General features: G+C 43.9%; 1 protein-coding gene across 3 annotated transcripts in view; it reads right to left on the bottom strand.

The window, feature by feature from the left end:
• Window positions 1–19,100, bottom strand: part of carmil1 (capping protein regulator and myosin 1 linker 1) — a 71,575-nt gene extending 52,475 nt beyond the window's left edge. For 2 of the 3 annotated variants that reach the window (XM_004574229.4, XM_004574230.4), the window contains exons 1-5: window positions 18,670–19,085; window positions 13,143–13,240; window positions 9,648–9,698; window positions 970–1,029; window positions 486–607 (exon numbers count right to left, since the gene is read on the bottom strand). In XM_004574229.4, coding sequence (XP_004574286.1) covers window positions 486–607; window positions 970–1,029; window positions 9,648–9,698; window positions 13,143–13,240; window positions 18,670–18,910 — 572 coding nt within the window. In that variant the 5' untranslated portion in view covers window positions 18,911–19,085. Of the gene's footprint in view, window positions 1–485; window positions 608–969; window positions 1,030–9,647; window positions 9,699–13,142; window positions 13,241–18,669 lie in introns of all 3 variants that reach the window. The other variant, XM_004574231.4, reaches the window with a different exon arrangement.
• Between the last annotated feature and the right edge of the window lie 281 nt (window positions 19,101–19,381).

Genomic DNA, 19,381 nt, shown 5'->3' with positions numbered 1-19,381 from the left:
CTTGATTCTCACACACGTTCAGATTAAACATGGTCAAAGAGACGAATAATGAGGCCGACACGTGTATCAGTCATGACAGTGATCTGAAAGCGTCAGACTGCTTCAAACGTGCACCGTGCAGCCGATTACAGGAACGACACTCTAGCAGAGTCCAGAAAAGTCTCCTGAAGATTTGTTTCATACTTATATTTTAATTCCTCTGCATCCACAAATGCGTCCCTCCAGCAAACACAATGACCTCCAACAGATGTCAAACCCTTAAAGGTGCCGTGCTGTTAAAGATGCTTCTCCTGTTAAATGAGCTTTTTCCTGTTTTAAGTATCACATGGAAACTAATTGTTCATCATCATTCTAAACTTTACTGAATAAACTGAACACTGAAAACTTTATTTCACACTTAAAGGGTCTTTCCAACCCTCTGTCAGGTTGTGGTTCTGTGTTATCAGCCTAACAGTGCCAGCGGCTGCTGGCTGTGTGGTACCTACACCGGTACGCCTGCCGGGCAGATCCGGTGCAGACAGCTGCCGATGTGAGCGATCACCTTGTCCACTTCCTCTGCAGAGCCCAGCCGGAGGCTCCACGAGCCGTGCTCATGCTCCAACACCAGCTGCAGGGGGCGACACACACAAAGGAATCGGACATGAAGGAAACACGGATGTGAAGAAACGCAGACACCCCGTGATGATGATTGGTTTTCCCCTGAAAGCCTGAGGAGGCTGATTCAGGTGAGTGAGTTAATGCAGAGCTGGAGGCCTTTTTCACTTCTCCAGTTTAAAAGACCAACATGATGCAGAAGGACACACAGTGGACAAGAGGACAGCGTCAGAGTTCTCGACACGAGTCAAGCCTGCTTTAGCTTCATGAGGAAAAGCTGTCAATGTTTTACATGACACACATGTGCATGTAGTCCAGATGTTGTCATGTGTGCTGCGATGTAATGAATAAAAAGCTCAATAATGTTGTTTGTACCTGTGTGGGCTTGTTGCTTTGGATTCCCTGGATTTCCAGATAGCTGAAGGACTGTTCAACCTGAAAGGGTTCAGAAGAGACGCCGTCAACGTAATCTTGTATTTCCACATCTGATCAAAGAGCCACTGAAAGGGCAGCAGGCTGAGAAAAAACAGCCAGAAGTGTTTTTCTACTTTTCATCAATCACAAAGGAGCTTTTTCTTCCCACAATGTGAACATTTACAACGGAAAACAAAGCGAAGTGATTACAGTCACTCCTCCTTCAGCATGAGAAACTCGGGCTCTTCCCAGGAAACGTTTACCCCTCACACACAGTCAAAACACAAGCTGCCATTAGCTGGATGAAGGGATTTCAGGTGCTGCACACACGGACACACACAATACAATACAACTTTATTTGTATAGCACGTTTAAAAGACCAGCGGTAACCCAAAGTGCTTTACAATAAAAACAGGAAAATTAAGACATGATTAAATAAAAGACTATTAACAAAGTACCACATATGTCATCAGGTTAAGAGTAAAGTAAAACACATTCTGGACCACAAATCACTCCACATTCTCTATTGTTCCCTGATTGCACCGTATTTGAATTACTGTGCAGAGGTTTGGGGCAATACTTACAAATGTTCGCTATCATCAATCTTTATATTACAAAAAAGGGCCATAAGGATAATCCATAAAACTGGTTACAGAGATCATACAAATCCACTATTCTTAAAATCAAAAATTCTAAAATTCACAGATCTGGTTCATTTTCTCACAGCACAAATTATATATAAAGCAATAAATAACCTGCTTCCTGACAATATTCTAAAAATGTTTTCTAAAAGGGAACGGGGATACAATTTGAGAGGGGAATTAAATTTAAAACATCCTCGTATCCGTACAACATTAAAAAGTTTTTGCATCTCTGTGTGTGGAGTGAAGCTGTGGAACAGACTAAGTAAAGATATGAAGCAATGTCCGAGCATGACGCAGTTTAAAAAGCGGTTTAAGGATATGGTTTTTACAGGGTACAGGGAAAAGGTAGAGATTTGATAGGATGTTCTTGTCTAATATTTTCATGTGTGTGCGCATGCACGGGTTTGTTGGTGTGGGTATATATGTATGTGTATATGTGTGTATGTGTATGTGTATATGTATATATATGTATGTGTGTATATATATATATATATATATATATATATATATATATATATATATATATATGTGTGTGTGTGTGTGTGTATGTGTGTATATGTATATATATATATATATATATATATATATATATATATATATATATATATATATATATATATAAAAAACACCCAGCACGCCCCTGCGGGCGGTTTATCCTTCAAGCTCGGGTCCTCTACCAGAGGCCTGGGAGCTTGAGGGTCCTGCGCAGTATCTTAGCTGTTCCCAGGACTGCGCTCTTCTGGACAGAGATCTCCGATGTTGTTCCCGGGATCTGCTGGAGCCACTCGCCTAGCTTGGGAGTCACCGCACCTAGTGCTCCGATTACCACGGGGACCACCGTTACCTTCACCCTCCACATCCTCTCGAGCTCTTCTCTGAGCCCTTGGTATTTCTCCAGCTTCTCGTGTTCCTTCTTCCTGATATTGCTGTCATTCGGAACCGCTACATCGATCACTACGGCCGTCTTCTTCTGTTTGTCTACCACCACTATGTCCGGTTGGTTAGCCACCACCATTTTGTCCATCTGTATCTGGAAGTCCCACAGGATCTTAGCTCGGTCATTCTCCACCACCCTTGGGGGCATCTCCCATTTTGACCTCGGGACTTCTAGGTTATACTCGGCACAGATGTTCCTGTACACTATGCCGGCCACTTGGTTATGGCGTTCCATGTATGCCTTGCCTGCTAGCATCTTGCACCCTGCTGTTATGTGCTGGATTGTCTCTGGGGCATCTTTACACAGCCTGCACCTGGGGTCTTGCCTGGTGTGATAGACCCCCGCCTCTATGGATCTTGTGCTCAGAGCTTGTTCTTGTGCTGCCATGATTAGTGCCTCTGTGCTGTCTTTCAGTCCAGCTTTGTCCAGCCACTGGTAGGATTTCTGGATATCAGCCATCTCCTCTATCTGCCGGTGGTACATACCGTGCAGGGGCCTGTCCTTCCATGATGGTTCCTCGTCTCCCTCCTCTTTCTTGGGTTTCTGCTGCCTGAGGTATTCACTGAGCACTCGGTCAGTTGGGGCCATCTTCCCAATGTATTCTTGGATGTTCCTTGTCTCATCCTGGACTGTGGTGCTGACACTCACCAGTCCCCGGCCCCCTTCGTTCCGCTTAGCGTACAGCCTCAGGGTGCTGGACTTGGGGTGAAACCCTCCATGCATGGTCAGGAGCTTTCTTGTCTTTATGTCAGTGGCTTCTATCTCCTCCTTTGGCCAGCCTATTACCCCAGCAGGGTACCTGATCACGGGCAGGGCGTATGTGTTGATGGCCCGGATCTTGTTCTTACCATTCAGCTGACTCCTCAGGACTTGCCTGACCCTCTGCAGGTACTTGGTGGTTGCAGCCTTTCTAGCGGCCTCTTCATGGTTCCCATTTGCCTGCGGGATCCCCAGGTACTTGTAACTGTCCTCTATGTCTGCAATGTTGCCTTCTGGTAGTTCAATCCCCTCAGTTCTGACTACCTTCCCTCTCTTTGTAGGCTAGAGGCCAAGATCAAAGTAGCACGGAGGGAGGTTAGCCAACTAACAGAGTTGCAGAAAGGTGCGACAAATAAGGTGCCTAAGAAATACAGCAAGCTGTCCATACCTGAGGCCTTGGAAACTGCCAAGCAAAGACTCACAGCCTTGGCCAGCCGCTTGAGGAGGTACACCAGAGAGATAGAAGGCAGGAGAATAAACCAGCTGTTCTCCACAGAACCAGCAAAGGTGTACTCTCAGTGGCAAGGGAACAATAAGAGAACAGCACCACCAAGGCTGGAGACGGAGCAATACTGGAAGAGCATATGGGAGAAGGATGCAACCCATAACGGCAATGCTCAGTGGCTAGAGGATCTGAGGGCAGACCACAGCGACCTCCCTGAACAGGGTCCAGTAACCATCACAGTGGCAGATATCCAAGAAAGGGTCTCCAGTATGAAGAGTTGGACAGCACCAGGGCCCGACATGGTTCACGCCTACTGGCTGAAGAAGCTGACTGCACTCCACGAGCGTCTGGCAGCACAAATGAACCAGCTGCTAGTTAACGAGAGACACCCGGAATGGCTAACTGAAGGCCGGACGGTCCTGATCCCCAAGGACCCCAAGAAGGGACCGGTCCCCTCCAACTACCGACCAATAACCTGCCTCAGTACTACATGGAAGCTCCTGTCAGGCATCATATCGGCTAAGATGAACAGGCACATGGGTCAATACATGAGCGGGACACAGAAAGGAATTGGCAAGAACACCAGAGGTGCAAAACACCAGCTACTGGTAGACAGAACAATCAGCCGAGACTGCAAGACCAGACTGACCAACCTGTGCACTGCCTGGATTGATTACAAGAAGGCCTATGACTCAATGCCCCACAGCTGGATACTGGAATGCCTAGAATTGTACAAGATCAATGGGACCCTAAGAGCCTTCATCAGGAACTCAATGGGGATGTGGCGTACAACACTAGAGGCCAACTCCAAGCCCATAGCACAAGTTACCATCAAGTGCGGGATCTACCAAGGAGATGCTCTGTCCCCACTGCTGTTCTGCATAGGCCTGAACCCCCTCAGTGAGATCATTAACAAGACTGGCTACGGATATATATATATATATATATATATATATATATATATATATATATATATATTAAATATATATAAAATTGTAGGTTGTGTATCCTTCAGGTGTTAATGGGGTTATTGAAAATGTGTATATGTGCGTATGTGTGTATATACGTAGGTATGGATAGATAGAAACATATATGTGTATATATTAAAAAAAAAAAAAAAAAAAATTACACATAACATATAATGTAATTACAAGGAGGTATTTCTGTAGTCTATTGATACTAGATAGTGGAAAAGGGGTGGGATTAAATAAGCTTATGCTTCTTCCTGCTCCTTTTTGAACATGGACGTTATTTGGAGTTGTGGTTGCTCGTTTTCCTTTTGTTTGCTTTGTTCATTTGTCTCTTTTAATTCTATTTTTTTTTTTTATACTTTTTCAACATGTTCAAAATAAAGATTCAATCAATCAATCAATCAATCAATCAAGGGCACTAATTATACAGCAATAAAAGGGGATATAAGAACAAAGTTACTAAGAACAGATATAGCTAAAAGATAAAGTACATAAATAAGAAATTGAACCAAATATAAAACAGGGATGCTAACGAGATGGAAAAGCTATGTTGAATAAATGAGTTTTTAAACGGGATTTAAAAGATAAAATGGAGTCTGACGCACGGATAGCGATAGGAAGGTTGTTCCACAGATTCGGTGCAACCAGGGCAAAAGCACGGTCACCCCTAGATTTAAGTCTAGATCTAGGCTGGAGGAGTAATTGGGCTGAAGACCCGAGGGCTCGTCCAGGGACATCTAGACTAAGAAGATCGACAAGATAACGAGGGGCTAAATTATTTATAATTTTAAAGGTGAGCAACAATATTTTAAATTCAATGCGATATTTTATGGGTAACCAATGCAACTCAATAAGAACTGGGGTGATAGAGGCATGCTTTCTACTGCCAGTCAGGAGGCGAGCCAGAGCATTCTGGACAAGCTGAAGTCTATGAAGGAGAGCACACACACACACACGCACACACACACACACACACGCACACGCACACACAACATTTGATCTACATTTTTGAGCCAACAGCTGTATGTCTGAACAACTGAACTGGGCAGATGTGAAGGTAACAGGATGTACAGGGAGAGGTTTGGTTTGAGCTGCCCAGTTTTTTCCTTTGCATATTTGTTGCAGGGATCCTTGCACTCGCCTCAAAGCATCGAAACATACTGAAAAACTCAGCAGCAAAGTTTCTTTCCAGAAATCGTGACCTATATACTTTTATGCTTGTGTTTTGTTTTTTTACCTTATGTCTAAATCTTATTTTGCCATGTTTATCATATTTTATTGCTGCTATTGTTCTCGTGTTATTGTAAGGTGACCTCGAGGGTCTGAAAGGCGCCTATAAATAAAACGTATTATTATTACCTAAAAAATTCAGACAGAAAACTATTTTCTTTCTCCTGAACTGCACCAGGAAACAGGAGGCGTGCAACGACTGGTGATGAGAGGCTCACTCTCGTGGATGTGGACATGACGGCAGCCAGAGGTGCACATCTCTACCGCTCTAAGAACACCACTTGTGCTCATTGTTTGAACCTGACCTTCACATTTAGGACCGAAGGCCGACTGCGAGGCAGATCTTATCAGCCAACTTCACTGTTAGCAATGCTGATGTGAGCCAAGCGAGGCAACATCTGGTGGAAAGAATGAAACATCATCGTTAAACTATCACACGTGGCTGAAATGTTGAGGGTCCACATACTTTCAGTCATGGAGCAGAACAAGTGTTACCTTGATGAGTGCGTATTTGTTTTTAGATGGACTGAGAATAACTTCTCAAGCGCCAACTTGTTTCGTGGTTGAGCAACAGAGACAGTTCGCTGTGCCGCAAGAACGTTCAAGGAGGCTTTCCCAATCATCTGGACTATATTTCATTTACACTATCAACAATTCTCCAGGGAGGAATTTCTTAAATGCTTTTCCATGATGGACAGAGTGTGCAGTGCCGATACGAGGCGGGTTATTATTGCTACTGAACAAACCCTGAAGAGAGGAGCAAGAAGAAGTAAAATCAGCGAGACTACAGGAATGTAAAAAACACAGGCTACAAATAGTCTGCAGAACAAATGTCTGGAGCAGAGCCTCACACTCGCTTCCCTTTGAATCCAGAGAGAGAGTAAAAATAATGTGCGGTCGCTGCCAAAAAGAACAAGTGTGACTGAGGAAAAGAGGGAGAAGCACAACAACGATGGCGGGGGCAAAGGGGGGAGGCGGAAAAAGAAAGCGAAAGAGATGGAGTGACCGGAGAGCTGTCAGACGATGAAGAGGCGCGATGCAGAGCGAGAGGGGGAGGAGGGTGGAAGAGAGGACGGTTTGGACTTTGCCCGAGTAGAAGAAATCAATAAGAAACGAAGCGAAAAGCAGAGCGAGAGGGCGAGCCGTGCCCCCTCACTGCCCTCCTCACCAGCTGTTAAATTCCTCCATTGTCTCCCCCCCCTCCCCGCTGCCTCTCTGGGCTGGGACAGTACACACCGAGGAACAAACCGCCCTCTGTTCCACTCTCTTCATACACAGTTAGAAAAACCGCTGGCCCACTGTGGAACAACAGATCAGGGGTCAGCTGGCGGAGCTGAAACACGTTGCAGCCTGTAAGGTTCACTCGTGTTTCTGAACATCGCAACTCATCATCATAACGTGTTTTTAAAACAAGGAAGGTTTTAAATGTGTCACGAAAAGACCGACAACTTTGATCTGAGGAGCTCTGTTCAGTCGGGTAACCGGATTAACCCGGACAAACAAAAGCACAGTCGGTCCTCCACAGGTCCAAACTTTGATTAAAGAAACTTCAAATAAGTTAAACTCTGCTCTGATTTTTACATTTTATGGATTTTTACAGGCGTGATACGTAACTTCAGTCATAATTTACTCATTAAGTGCCAACATGGGGCCTCTACTGTGGCTTCCAATAAAGTCGCTCGGCTAACAAAGTGCCTGCTTTAAACTCATTGAACTACAAAGTCTTATTTCAGTCATTTGATAATCAAAGACAACATTTGCTTAGACAAAACAATTATCCCGTCATAAGGGAATCCCCGACAGCAACGATTGCACAACGTAAAACAACCTTAAATAAAACAATAGTGATGACGCAACTATTAACGTCAACTGGCAACATAGATCCAAAACCACAGAGCCAGAACACTTCCTCTGACGCCCCCTTAAAGCTGGCTCCAGAGGCGAGTCCATCCTCGCAGACTGTCCGACTTCACAGCAGCTCATCAGCTGGGATACAGCTGAGGCTCAAAGCTCCACCGAGGCACTAAAGTGGACCTCTCCACTGTGTTTGTACTGTGGTAGCAATGAAATCCTCTTAAACAAAAATACAGAGACAAACTTAATCAGTCTATTCAGTTATTTTGTTCTGATTTCTTATAAAAAACACATGTAAACAAAAGTGCTGATGAATTAATGCTTCTCGTTAACGGTGCTGGTGTTTGCATTAATGAAATTATCTGACAAATAATATGGTGACATTACCGAGACGCGAGGAAAATGTGATTACTTTATTACTTTGTCAGTTTGCACTGATTAGCAGGGATCTGTTTCTCTGTGTTCGTCTTAGATCTTCCTCTATACACCGTATATGACTGAGATTTCCATGATTATGTGCCATATTTCCAACATATACATCGTTTCTGGGGTCACGATTCTGTGTTTGACATTCTGGAGCCAAACAGCCATTTAGTTTTAGTTTGAGCAAAGTCCCAGGACTCAGTTTCACTTTGAATCAGACTTTATGTCTCTGTCTGGCCTGGTTCACACACTCATTGCTGTGAAGCCCCCAAAAAAGAAAAAAAAAAACCCTCGAGAGTCACCAGGGAGCAATGAAAATAGATGCTACCAAAAAGGAAGCATCGTGGAAACTGTGTTTAACCACAGAGCTACTTCTCTTTTTTAATTATACAGAACTGTGATGAGCCGGAAGTTCTAAAAACAGTTTATTAAACTTAAAACGAGGAAACACAAAGATTCAGGATTCAGCTGAAAATGGGTTTTGGGATAGAGTACGGGGGGTTTTCCTTAGTTTTACGTCACGTTTGCTCTTCCGTATCGTGCCCAGGCAGCCTAAAAATAAAGCAGCGTAAACATTTCACGATCCTTCGTATCTTTCTCAGTCTGAAGAGTTCAAGAAAATAGTTAAATCTTTACTTTTCTGCTCTTTCCAGAATGTTTTTCCTCTCCGTCCCTGCCTCTCGCCCTCTAGGTTGAACTTTTCTTCCTGTCACTGTTTTTCTTTCCCACAGGCTGATTTCTCACAGCTGCATTGTGGGTAAAACTATCAAATGTCTCCATATGGTGCTGAGATCTGCTCAACTGTGTAGAGAGGCACATGCAGGAAACAGCGAGCGAACGGGGAGAAGAGACGCGACAATTCAGACATACGGAGAAATCAAGAAAAAATGTGGGTTTGTAACGTTCAATATGACCAATAAAAACCATGAGCACATGCATGAAAGGTAATGTGTTTTATCAGGGAACCATAGTGTTTATGCAGGGGACTTTTCTGAATGTTAACCTGTGCTGGAGCTGTCCGGGATGAAAAGGAGGATAATTAGCAAACATGGAAGCCCGGCAAATCATGTGATCAAAACACCCCAGAGTATAATAGTTAAACACATCCTGTTAACACACAGCCAAGTGCCCAAAAACAAAGGTGTGTTTGGAGGTAATGTCTGACTAATAACAAACATAGCTGTACTTTGTGATGAAATACAGATTAATACAGTCTGTAGTCACGCTCGGGGCGAGGCTGCCCTCCAGTCAAAACGCTCTCTGTGACAGTGGCCGATCCAACGGGCTGACATTCAGCGTGTCAAAGACTGCGACTTAGCACAAAACACAAAGACAAAGATTGAAATAAAAAGTGTGAGATGAACGGGGTCACTAACCTTAGAGGGGACTCGTGCTGTGAGCAGAAAGGCTCGATGTGAAGCCAAAGCCTGAGGACAAAGACAGACAACGGTCAACAGATGAGGATGAAGAAACTGAGTTTTTGCTTTCTGACATGAATGAAAACATGTGGAAGTACTTAGTCAGTACTTATCTTTACAACTTCCTTTAAGACTTTTCTTTTTAAATGAATGAACGCTCAGTGCTTTGGACTACACATTTAACCACACATCCATACGGTTATTCTACACGCTCTACAGTCATCTACCACACAGCCAGCAACTGTTCAACCTAAATCCTGGGGTCTGACTGTGGACAGCGAGGACATCTGTCCGCCTGCCTGCTTTAGCGACCACGTGGACTCATCTGCACTACAGTGTACGCATCCACCCAAAGAACAGCTTGGCCACTGAGTTTCCAGCTGTCTGTCATGGAGTACAATCAGCGCCCAACAAGAAATCACCCTTAAATAAAACAGGCAAAAAAGGGTTTTCATGCATCAATAATAATAATAATAACAATCATAATAACGACAAGAAGAAAAAATGAAAAAGAATTCAAATGGACTCCCTGCGGTTGGAAGAGCAATTTAGAAACTGTAATTGTGGCGTTGATGATGTTACACATGAAAAACTAAATAAATAGAATAAAGGAAATTTAGTCATTTTCAGTCTAAATGTGAGCAGCAGTCCCTCTGGGCCTTTGGTCCCAACAGCTTTGTGTATTCTCCCTCGCAGAGAAGCTGGCAGCAGCGCCGGCTTCTGGAGAGGTTTTTAGCCCAGTGGGATAATAATACACATTATCTTTCACCACGTGTTGAACCTCAATCCTGGCGGGGAGCAAGTGCGCATTACGGCTGCTCGCTCGGCCTTAGCCAGACTCCTACAGACAAAATTAGTGACTTATTTTTGAGATGTTTGATGAATTATGGTGTGAAATGGTGGGGATGTAAATGGTCCTTGTAATCACACTTTCACTGCAACGATTTTATAGGAAACAAAGTGGGGCAGTGAAAGCGAGCTGTACGCCACAGGAGGCCGAGCCAGCTGTGGCGCCTACAGTTTAGTGAGGTCACTCCAGGTTACATCTGCTAATGCCAGAGGCGAGCCAAGAAGATACGACTGTCTCAGACGATGGACCGAGGGGCGGGCCTGTTTCAGGTCGTTCTGCAGACGAGCTGCAGTGAGCAGGTGAGTAAGTCCACGTAAGCAGACTAGGGAAGAGAAATCAGATGCAAAGCGTCTGAACCAGAGTGCATCAAAGTGCTGTCGAAGCCTGCAGGTTCATCCTGAGCTTTTATCTTTAACAGTCTTTAAGATATTCATGTTCAAACGCTGCCTTTTGTGCGAAAGGCACAAAAAATATTTGAAAAAATCTATTAATTGAGATGAAATGATCAATTTTTAGTTGTAACAAATAAAATAATCTGCACACAAACTGGTGTCGTGTGGATATGGAGGGCACATTTAGGTGGTCACCAGCACTCAGTCCTGAGACCCAAATATTACAAATAGATAAAATTATAATCTGTAGCTTTTGTGTGTCAGCTCAGACACGTTTCCTTCATAGTTTGGAGTCAGTGACGATTGAAGTGGGTGCAAAAGACATCGACAGTGTGAACGCTCAGCTGTAGTGGTTTCACAAAGGTAAACTACAGACCCACATCTTCACAAACAAACTCATTCCTGGTGTTGACATGCAGGACGCAGACACACATTCATGTTCACTGGGTTGGAGTTCAGGAGAAAAATGTGTTTTTTACTTTAATTTCCACAAATGAAAAGAAACCCAGCAGGACGCTTTATCGCGAAACACTGAGCACGCTGGCTCATTTCAAGAAGTTATAGCTATAGGGTAGAACTGCTGATATACAGCTGTGGAATGTGTGTGTCCCAACACCCTGTGGCTGTGAGTGGGTTGCTTCAGTCAAGTCCTGACAGGAGCTGCAGAGCCGTGGTATGTGGCCAAAGGAAAACACAAGTGTGTTAAAGACGTAAAAAAATGAACTGAGCTTGAAGGCACTTCCTGAGCTGAGCGGACGAGCTTTAAGCAGAAGTGGTGATACTCATTTGTCTGTTCTTATTCCCACACTCACACAAACCTGCAGTTAGGTGAAACCAGATAGCCCGGTAACACCCACCTATCCCTGCGCTGCGTCTTCCAACAGTTCATAAGAGTTTTACTTTTGCTGCATCATATTTGCAGCAACATCACCAAACAAAAAGTTCCAACAATCAGTCCTCATTTCTGCACCACTTCCTCATTTCAGGACTTCCCCAGTATGTGTGGAAATTCTTCCATGATTCCTACACAAAAGAACACAAAGAAAAGGAAAACGGCGCTCGTACAAATGAGGCTTGCAGGTAAAAACCCCCTGAGTGGTTAAACTGTAAATATCAGCCCGTCATCTTAGCACAGCTTGTTCAATCAAAACAAAGTTCATCATAACGATATTTTGCTTTCAACTTGGTGCCAAACGTTTGAGGTATTTCCTTTCCTGTTTCTGCACGACAATGTCGCCACTCACGAAGCCGTGTCCATAAGGAGGTGCTTTCCAGCCTGGCATGAAACAGCAGCACCACAGAGCTCTGATATCAAGCTCTACCAGCCCCTCTTCAACTTTGATCATGAGGCCCACTTCACAACGTCCACCCTGCAATTAAGCAACTTAAGCAACATTCCTTCTTTTGTTTGCTCCGACATCGCTAATCAAAACAAAAGTTTCAGAATGGCTGCTCAGTTTGAAAACAGGGGAAAAGCTGTGCATCAGTTTTTACACTTTTTAAAGATTGTAGAGCTGCAGAGAAACTGAACCCAAACAAGGAAGCACTCCCAACGTGACTCAGAGCAGCAGCAGCTCCCGGCGGACGAGCTGCTGCAAACAAAATATTTAACAACCGCACACGAGCTGACGAGAAAACCTCACAATATCAGAACCAAGACTGCTGATAGAAGTTTCATTTTAAAGGTGCGGGTTGTTCTGTTGTGATATATAAACACTCAAACATTCAAAAAAATGGCACCGATCCTTCCTCGCTGGTCTTCATCAGTCACCGGCTGCTGCTAATCTACAGTCGCGTCGAGGCAACTAAAAAACCAAAATGACCACAAAAACACTGCCTGTGCAGCGCTCCTCGCACGACATCTGGAGTATTTGAGAGCACCCTTTTGTATTTTGCCTATTCAAATAAATACTGAGTAAGCATTGAGACGAGAAGAAGATGAATTCCTACAGACATACAAACTGCTGCGTGTGGCGATAAACCGTCAGCCTGCACTTCCTGCTTCATCACCTTCCCGCTCCAGCAACATGCCCACACACACACACACACTCAGCTTACTGTGTTTTCCAGGGTTAAGAGCAGTGACACTTCCTGCTTCCCACCCATCACATATAACATTCCTGATGCCAAAAAGGGCACAAAAACAAAAGTTTAACAACAACTGTGAGTACACATGGTTACAGTAAAAAGCACTAAACAGCTGTCACTTACCAGCACTCTGTTTTCCACCTTGTCACCTTTGACCTCCAGCTGGACTTTCTGCCTCAGGGTCAGCTTCACCCTGCGCCCCACTGCCTCCCGCACACTCTCTACAAACACACAAAAACTCACGACAATTGACACCAGAACAGCTGGAGGGATCACAGGTTACACAACAATAGGAGGATGGGAGATTTGGTGGCCTGCAGATGCTTTCAGGTCAGATTAACACGTCTCGTTTACTAATGAAGAATTGTGTTCTGAGATGGTCTTAAAACATAAAGAAATAATTAAAAGAAAAAAAACGTATAAAGTAAAAATAAATAAATAAAAACAAAACCACAACAACAACAGAAACAACATAACAATAGAAACAAAAACAAAGCAAACCATAACAAAAGGGAAGGACAGATACACAAATCAAGTTAGAGTTTCAGGCTGTTAAGTCCACATGGATCACATCACCAATAATTTGACTCAACAGATTTATTACCTTTATACCTTTATACCATATACAGTGAAATATATTGTCTTGTTATCCATTTATATTGAAGTAGTCGAGATTGCACATTAATTGTCTGACTCTGGGCCAAGGAGCGTGATTTATACCACTCATCATCAGATATGTTCATTTGCAAATCCTTCCTCCAAGCCTCTAAAACAGACTGTGTTGATTCTTTGGAATTTTCCATAAATAATTTGTACAATGCAGAAACTCGGCCTCGCCCATTTAGATGCTTTATAACTGTGCTCTCTAGAGAGGAGGAGGTGGAGATTTCTAAGCTGTCACCTTGTGTGGTTAAGATAAAATTTCTTAATTGAAGAAATTTTAAAAAATGTTTGACAGGAATAGAAAAAGTACTTCCAAGTTGTTCAAAAGACATAAGAGTATTATTCCTAAATATATCAGACACTTTTCTTATACCTTGATCGAACCAAAATTTAAAACCTGCATCCGCCCTACCAGGAGGAAAGCTGTTATTTCCAAATGTCAGAGTAAACCGAGACAGTTGTAACATTTCTCCCAAGTAGTTATGTGTTTCTAACCAGATCATTATAGTGTTTTTAAAAAGGGGTTCTTAGTTTGCTTATTTAGTGTTTTTTTATTTTTTCTTTAGCTCACGGTGCACCATGTAAAACTGTTTAAAACCAATAAATAAATGTTTAAAAAAAAAAAAACGTCTTTATGCTGCAAACTGAGTTGTGGTTTGCAATCACTAAAACACAAATTATGTGTCAACCTGCATCTTGTTGTCTCTCTACAGGAGAGAGCAGACAAAAGTTAATGAGCTGCAGAGGGAAACATGAGTGATGGAAGGCTGCACCGCGAACACAACACCAAACATTTCACAGCCTGTAGCTATCATTTTTTTATGCACGCAGAAAAAAGAATCAATCACTTAGAACGTGTTTTTATTTACGAGGGTTTAGTGTCGACAGGCTGAGTGTAAATGCAGAGTGTCCGTTTCTTTACGAGAAACTCATCCTTCACTGAACTGGAATCACTTCCAGATTATCATGCAAATGATTTCATTTGTTTAAGAAGCTGCATGATGTTCATGATGAACATCGAGTTTCTCCACAGTACAAAGAGCGAGAATAGAAACGTTAGAAATGAAGCTCTCTGTTAAACAACTATGTCTACATAAAGGAACCACATAGAAAGCTTTCACCTTTGCTTCCTATTATGAATACTGAACGACGAGGTCGCCAACGCAGCTGTGCTGGAGCAGGACGGTTCCCTGAGCATCAATCTCTTGCTTTGTCAGCATCGAAGGAGACGGGCGGGCCATGCGCACCAAAAGAAGGACAAATCACACCAAATGATATTTTGTATGGCCGGCTCAAAGAGGTCACTAATACGTACGTAAGACCGATGAATGCCTTCTAGAATTTAGACTAGCATTACAAGATGGATTCTAGAGGTTTGTGCTGAGAAAGGATGGATTTAAGCCAGTCAGCAGTTCCTGTCTGCATACACATGAGGCCGGGCACTGTCGAGGACCAGGAGGAACCCAGGACCCAGTGTGCCAGTGTAGGGTCTGACATCCCAGTACCTGAAGGCAATCAGGCTGCTGTTGGCTAGCCTGAAAAGGGCTATGTGTCCCTGTGAGAAGCACAGGGCACCACTGGTGGACCTGCCAATTCTGGTCTTGTATTCTAAATGCCAACTGCGCTCTATGGTGCCAGATAGTGAGCATAGGGTCCCCAATAGGCCCTCAGGCCACCCTGGTGAAGCCTGTTTCTGATTGTTTGGTGAGAAACATTCACACCAGTAGCCTGATGGAGGTCATTTTGTAGCTCTGGCAGCGCTCAGACTGTTCCTGCAAGCTCACTCATAAGTCCTCCTGATGGACTAAGGGTCTTCTACAGCCTTGTTCAGCTCTCTGGAGTAACTGCATGTCTCCTGGAATTTCCTCCAGGCTCTTGAGACTGTGCTGAGACAAACCTTCAGGACGGTGCATCAGGACTACCCGTGCAACATTGTAGGGTCCAGGTATCGGCTCATGCTACCTGTAGTGACACTGACTCTAACCAAATGCAACACTACAGGAAAAACAGTCTGAAAAAATAAGTAGGGAAAAACGTCAGTGGCATCCAGCTGTGATAATATGAACGTGTTTGGGGATGTCTCATCGTTGCCCCTCTAGTGCACCAGTTGTTCGTTTCATTAACAACCTCCTCTGCTATTTAACTGAGCAGATCGCTCTCCGAGAAGTTTGACTGACCTAATGCTGATCAAAAACGGTTCCTTTCATTTATGTGCAGTGCACGTTGGTTGGTGGCACTTCTGTGGAGAAAAATCCAGTCAAAGCTTTTCCACATCCATTATAACTTGGAGCTTCCTGTAATCAGAACATACAAGAACTCGAAGGACTTGCTTTTCACCAGAAATATTTATTTTACTCCTTAGTTATTCCCTCTCAGTGCTGTTTTACCGAGTGTGACTGCCTTACATCTTATTTGCTCACAGCATGTACCACATCTGATCTCCCTGATGGAACCAGTAGTGGTTTGTTAATGGTTTACCCATAAAGTCTGTATGTTGTTTTAGTATTGGTGTGGAAGTCCAGGGACACGAAGAAAGAACGAGGGTGAAGAAGCTGGAACGCAGAGAGGGAAGCATCGGGTAAAAGACAAGGGTGAGACGAGGAGAAACGAGCGGCGCTGTGCTGTGTGCAGGAGTCTTAATAAGTCAAAAAGCACGGGTCCGCCTTCATGCTGTCCTCCACCCAGACACACAATGAGGTCATGAGGAGGATCAAAACATTAGAGCATGAAGCAGCGTGGAGGCTGATCAGAAACACATGTCCAACCCGCTCCTATAAAAAACACGTTCCACTTCCCAGCAGACTAATTAGTGTAGAGTAACAACCTGCGACATGCCGAATCTAAACAAACGTCTGCTCTCACTCTCCAGTTACACTTCACACTGGCAGAAATTCAGTCTTTACTATTTTCTGAAAGTCCATTAAATGCTGTGCAGACGGCTTCATCCTTTAAACAATTAATTCTTCCAGATTCTCATTTATGATTTGAGAGGCTCGAGACTCGTTTTGTCTTTGACTTAAATCACAGTTCCTGCTTTGAACCTGAACTGTTGGTTGTGACTTCTTTACACAGCCAGAAGTTATAAGACAGCACAAGCTCACATTTAGAGACATCGAAGCTATGGACACAGGTGCCGGCTCTGCACGTCACGCCTACAGGAGGCTGGGCTGTAGAAGCTCATGCCACGAAGCTCCCGGTGCACAGTTTTTGTGCTGATGTTAATGCTGATGAGTCAGCAGAGTCCTGGTGACGTTTATGCTCTATGCACCTCAGCGACCTCGCTCTGTAACTTTACATGACCTTTGTGGCTCCTAAACCCTTCTGGTTTGCAATAATGCCAGCTGATTATAGAATATCTAGCAGTGAAGAGATTCCACAAGCTGACTTGTTGCCACTTTAACAGGACTTGTACTGTAACATGTCCTAGTACAGCTCTTTAAAATAACCTGTGGGAATGGGAGTATAACAACACCTGAATATAAAGACAAAGCTGCCTAACCTGATACTTTTTGGTGTATTTTTGGCCACTTCTTAAATAAAAGTCTGGCAGTCTCTCTTTGACAGCAATGCTTTTAATCTCTACCAACTTTTGAGGGATAAATGTGGCTCTGAAATGCTGAGCTACTGGCATTTTGGGGTATTAGATGGACTCTGTCTACTTTCATATGGGTTCTAGTTATTTATTTGTAAAATTGACTGCTTAAAAATTAGACAAGAAATGAATGGGTGTCCGTATACTTGCTCAACTTTCTCACACAGCTTTTGGCATGTAATCACCCAGCATCTGATCCTCCTCACTTTTCATTAGTTCAGTCTCTGTGCACACAAAGGTCAGGCCTAACGAGCGCTGCCGATAAGCTTTTTTCCCCTCCTAGTTTTAAATTACTGACGATGAGCAGCATCAGGTCAGCCCGTCCTGTTAAAACCAACAGCAGGGCTGCCTACAAAAAGCCCCATTCATCAGTCAGCGCAGATATACAGTGTGAGACTGGTCTGCAGACACCGTAACAGAGAGCACGGGGTAGTGAGTCAGCTTCATCACGCAGTATCTGAGTCTGCTAATGGTGAGCTAATAAATAGAAAGACCTCATGGTTTTTCAAGCTTTTCCTTAATCGGCCTCTCCACCCTCACGGCCCACCGCTGTCTCTAAAACTGTCAGTAAGTAAGACACTGGTTCTAAAATAGGTTGCAGGTGGCTTCAGTCCAACATCAGCCTGCAGAAGTCAATGTAGGTCAAACACATGGACCTGCAGCTGTCTGGCTGTATCAGCAAGGTGTTTTATTTCAGTTCAGGCTACTCTCTCCAGCTAAATGCAGTGATTTACACTTCTTTTTTGACACTCAGTCATCCAGGCAGTCTGTGTTGATAATATCCCACAATCCAAAGGAATTTCACAGACACACCCCTCTCCCCCACTTCAGATAAGGAAGTGGCAGCAGAGGAGAGACTCTCAGGTAGCCAGCCAAAGCCCCAGGGCATGAAAATGACTTTTTTATTTTTACAGAAATGGACAAATGAAAACCAGAGATTATTTCACCTGTTAATAAAAGGCCCAATCAGTGTGATCCAGTACTAGCAGGACAGTGTAGCTGTTGTTTACTGAAGTTAGTGTGTTTTAATATGAGCTTGTTGCCTTCAGTTGAATCACGTTATTCTTTCCAAAACACTGGCCCAGAATTGTAGTAAACACTCGTATATTTAGAAAACTTCAACTTCTATGTAACTTCTGAGAGTCTCAAAGTGACTCGCAGTGATTTCAAAAGCGAGTAAAAACACAACGTCACCGCTATCAGATCAATGCGTTAAGTTTTACATGGCGCTGTTCCCTTTAAACCATTGCAGCTAAAAGACGTCTGAGCCAGCTGAGCCACGTCAAAACAGTTCGACGAACTCCGAACTTTTTATTTTATTTTGAGGGCAATAACAGCGCAGCGCACGCGTCGGTCAGCTGGCGTAAACACGAATCCCCGCTATCGTAACCTTACCGAACAGTTCGTTAGGGAAATCCGTTGTTTCCTCAGACATGATTGTGCCGGAGTAAACACCTAAGAGGAATCCGCTGGAGAGTTCAGGAGAAGCGGGCAGACCCGAGAAGAAAGGCGGCTGCTGTGCGGAACTTCCACCGATGGAAGCGGCGAGTAATGCGGTAAAGGTGTAGTCCCGTTTTCTTCCCTTATCTTTGGCTACCTGTCGCCACCCTGCTTTCCTAATTGCAACTGTCTTCATCCATTCCTACATGCCTACACACACTCTGACTTTACGTCTGCATTACTGCGGCTGAAGGAAACCCGGAGGAGTTTAAAAATGGATTAAAAGTAGTTTCAGTTTGAAAAGTACCCGAAAGTGGCGTGTGTGTGTGAAAACAACTCATGCGGACGCACTTCTTCACACACTCCAGTCAGCCCTTCTTTCCAGCAGGATTCCCCTTGCTGCGAAAAATGGGAGACTGGGGACACCTGGCGTCCAGTTGCTGCTGCACAGTCGCTTTCTTTAACTTCACCAGTCTAAACGAAATAATAATAATAAAAAGACAGACGATACCTGCAAGTCCCTCAGGCTGCACAGGTAGTACAGCTGCTCTAGGATGGCACATATTAGTGACATTGTTAGTTTTATTTTCATGAACAGTGGAGCTGTACACAGCCGTGTACCAGTATATGCACTGACTGGTACACCAGTTACAGTCTGAGCAGTGAA

This window comes from Maylandia zebra, linkage group LG22, assembly GCF_041146795.1.
Source record: "Maylandia zebra isolate NMK-2024a linkage group LG22, Mzebra_GT3a, whole genome shotgun sequence".
In the NCBI taxonomy this organism is placed as follows: domain Eukaryota; kingdom Metazoa; phylum Chordata; class Actinopteri; order Cichliformes; family Cichlidae; genus Maylandia; species Maylandia zebra.
The sequence above is the reverse complement of the archived record's forward strand: the minus strand, read 5'-3'. Positions and strand labels throughout refer to the sequence as shown.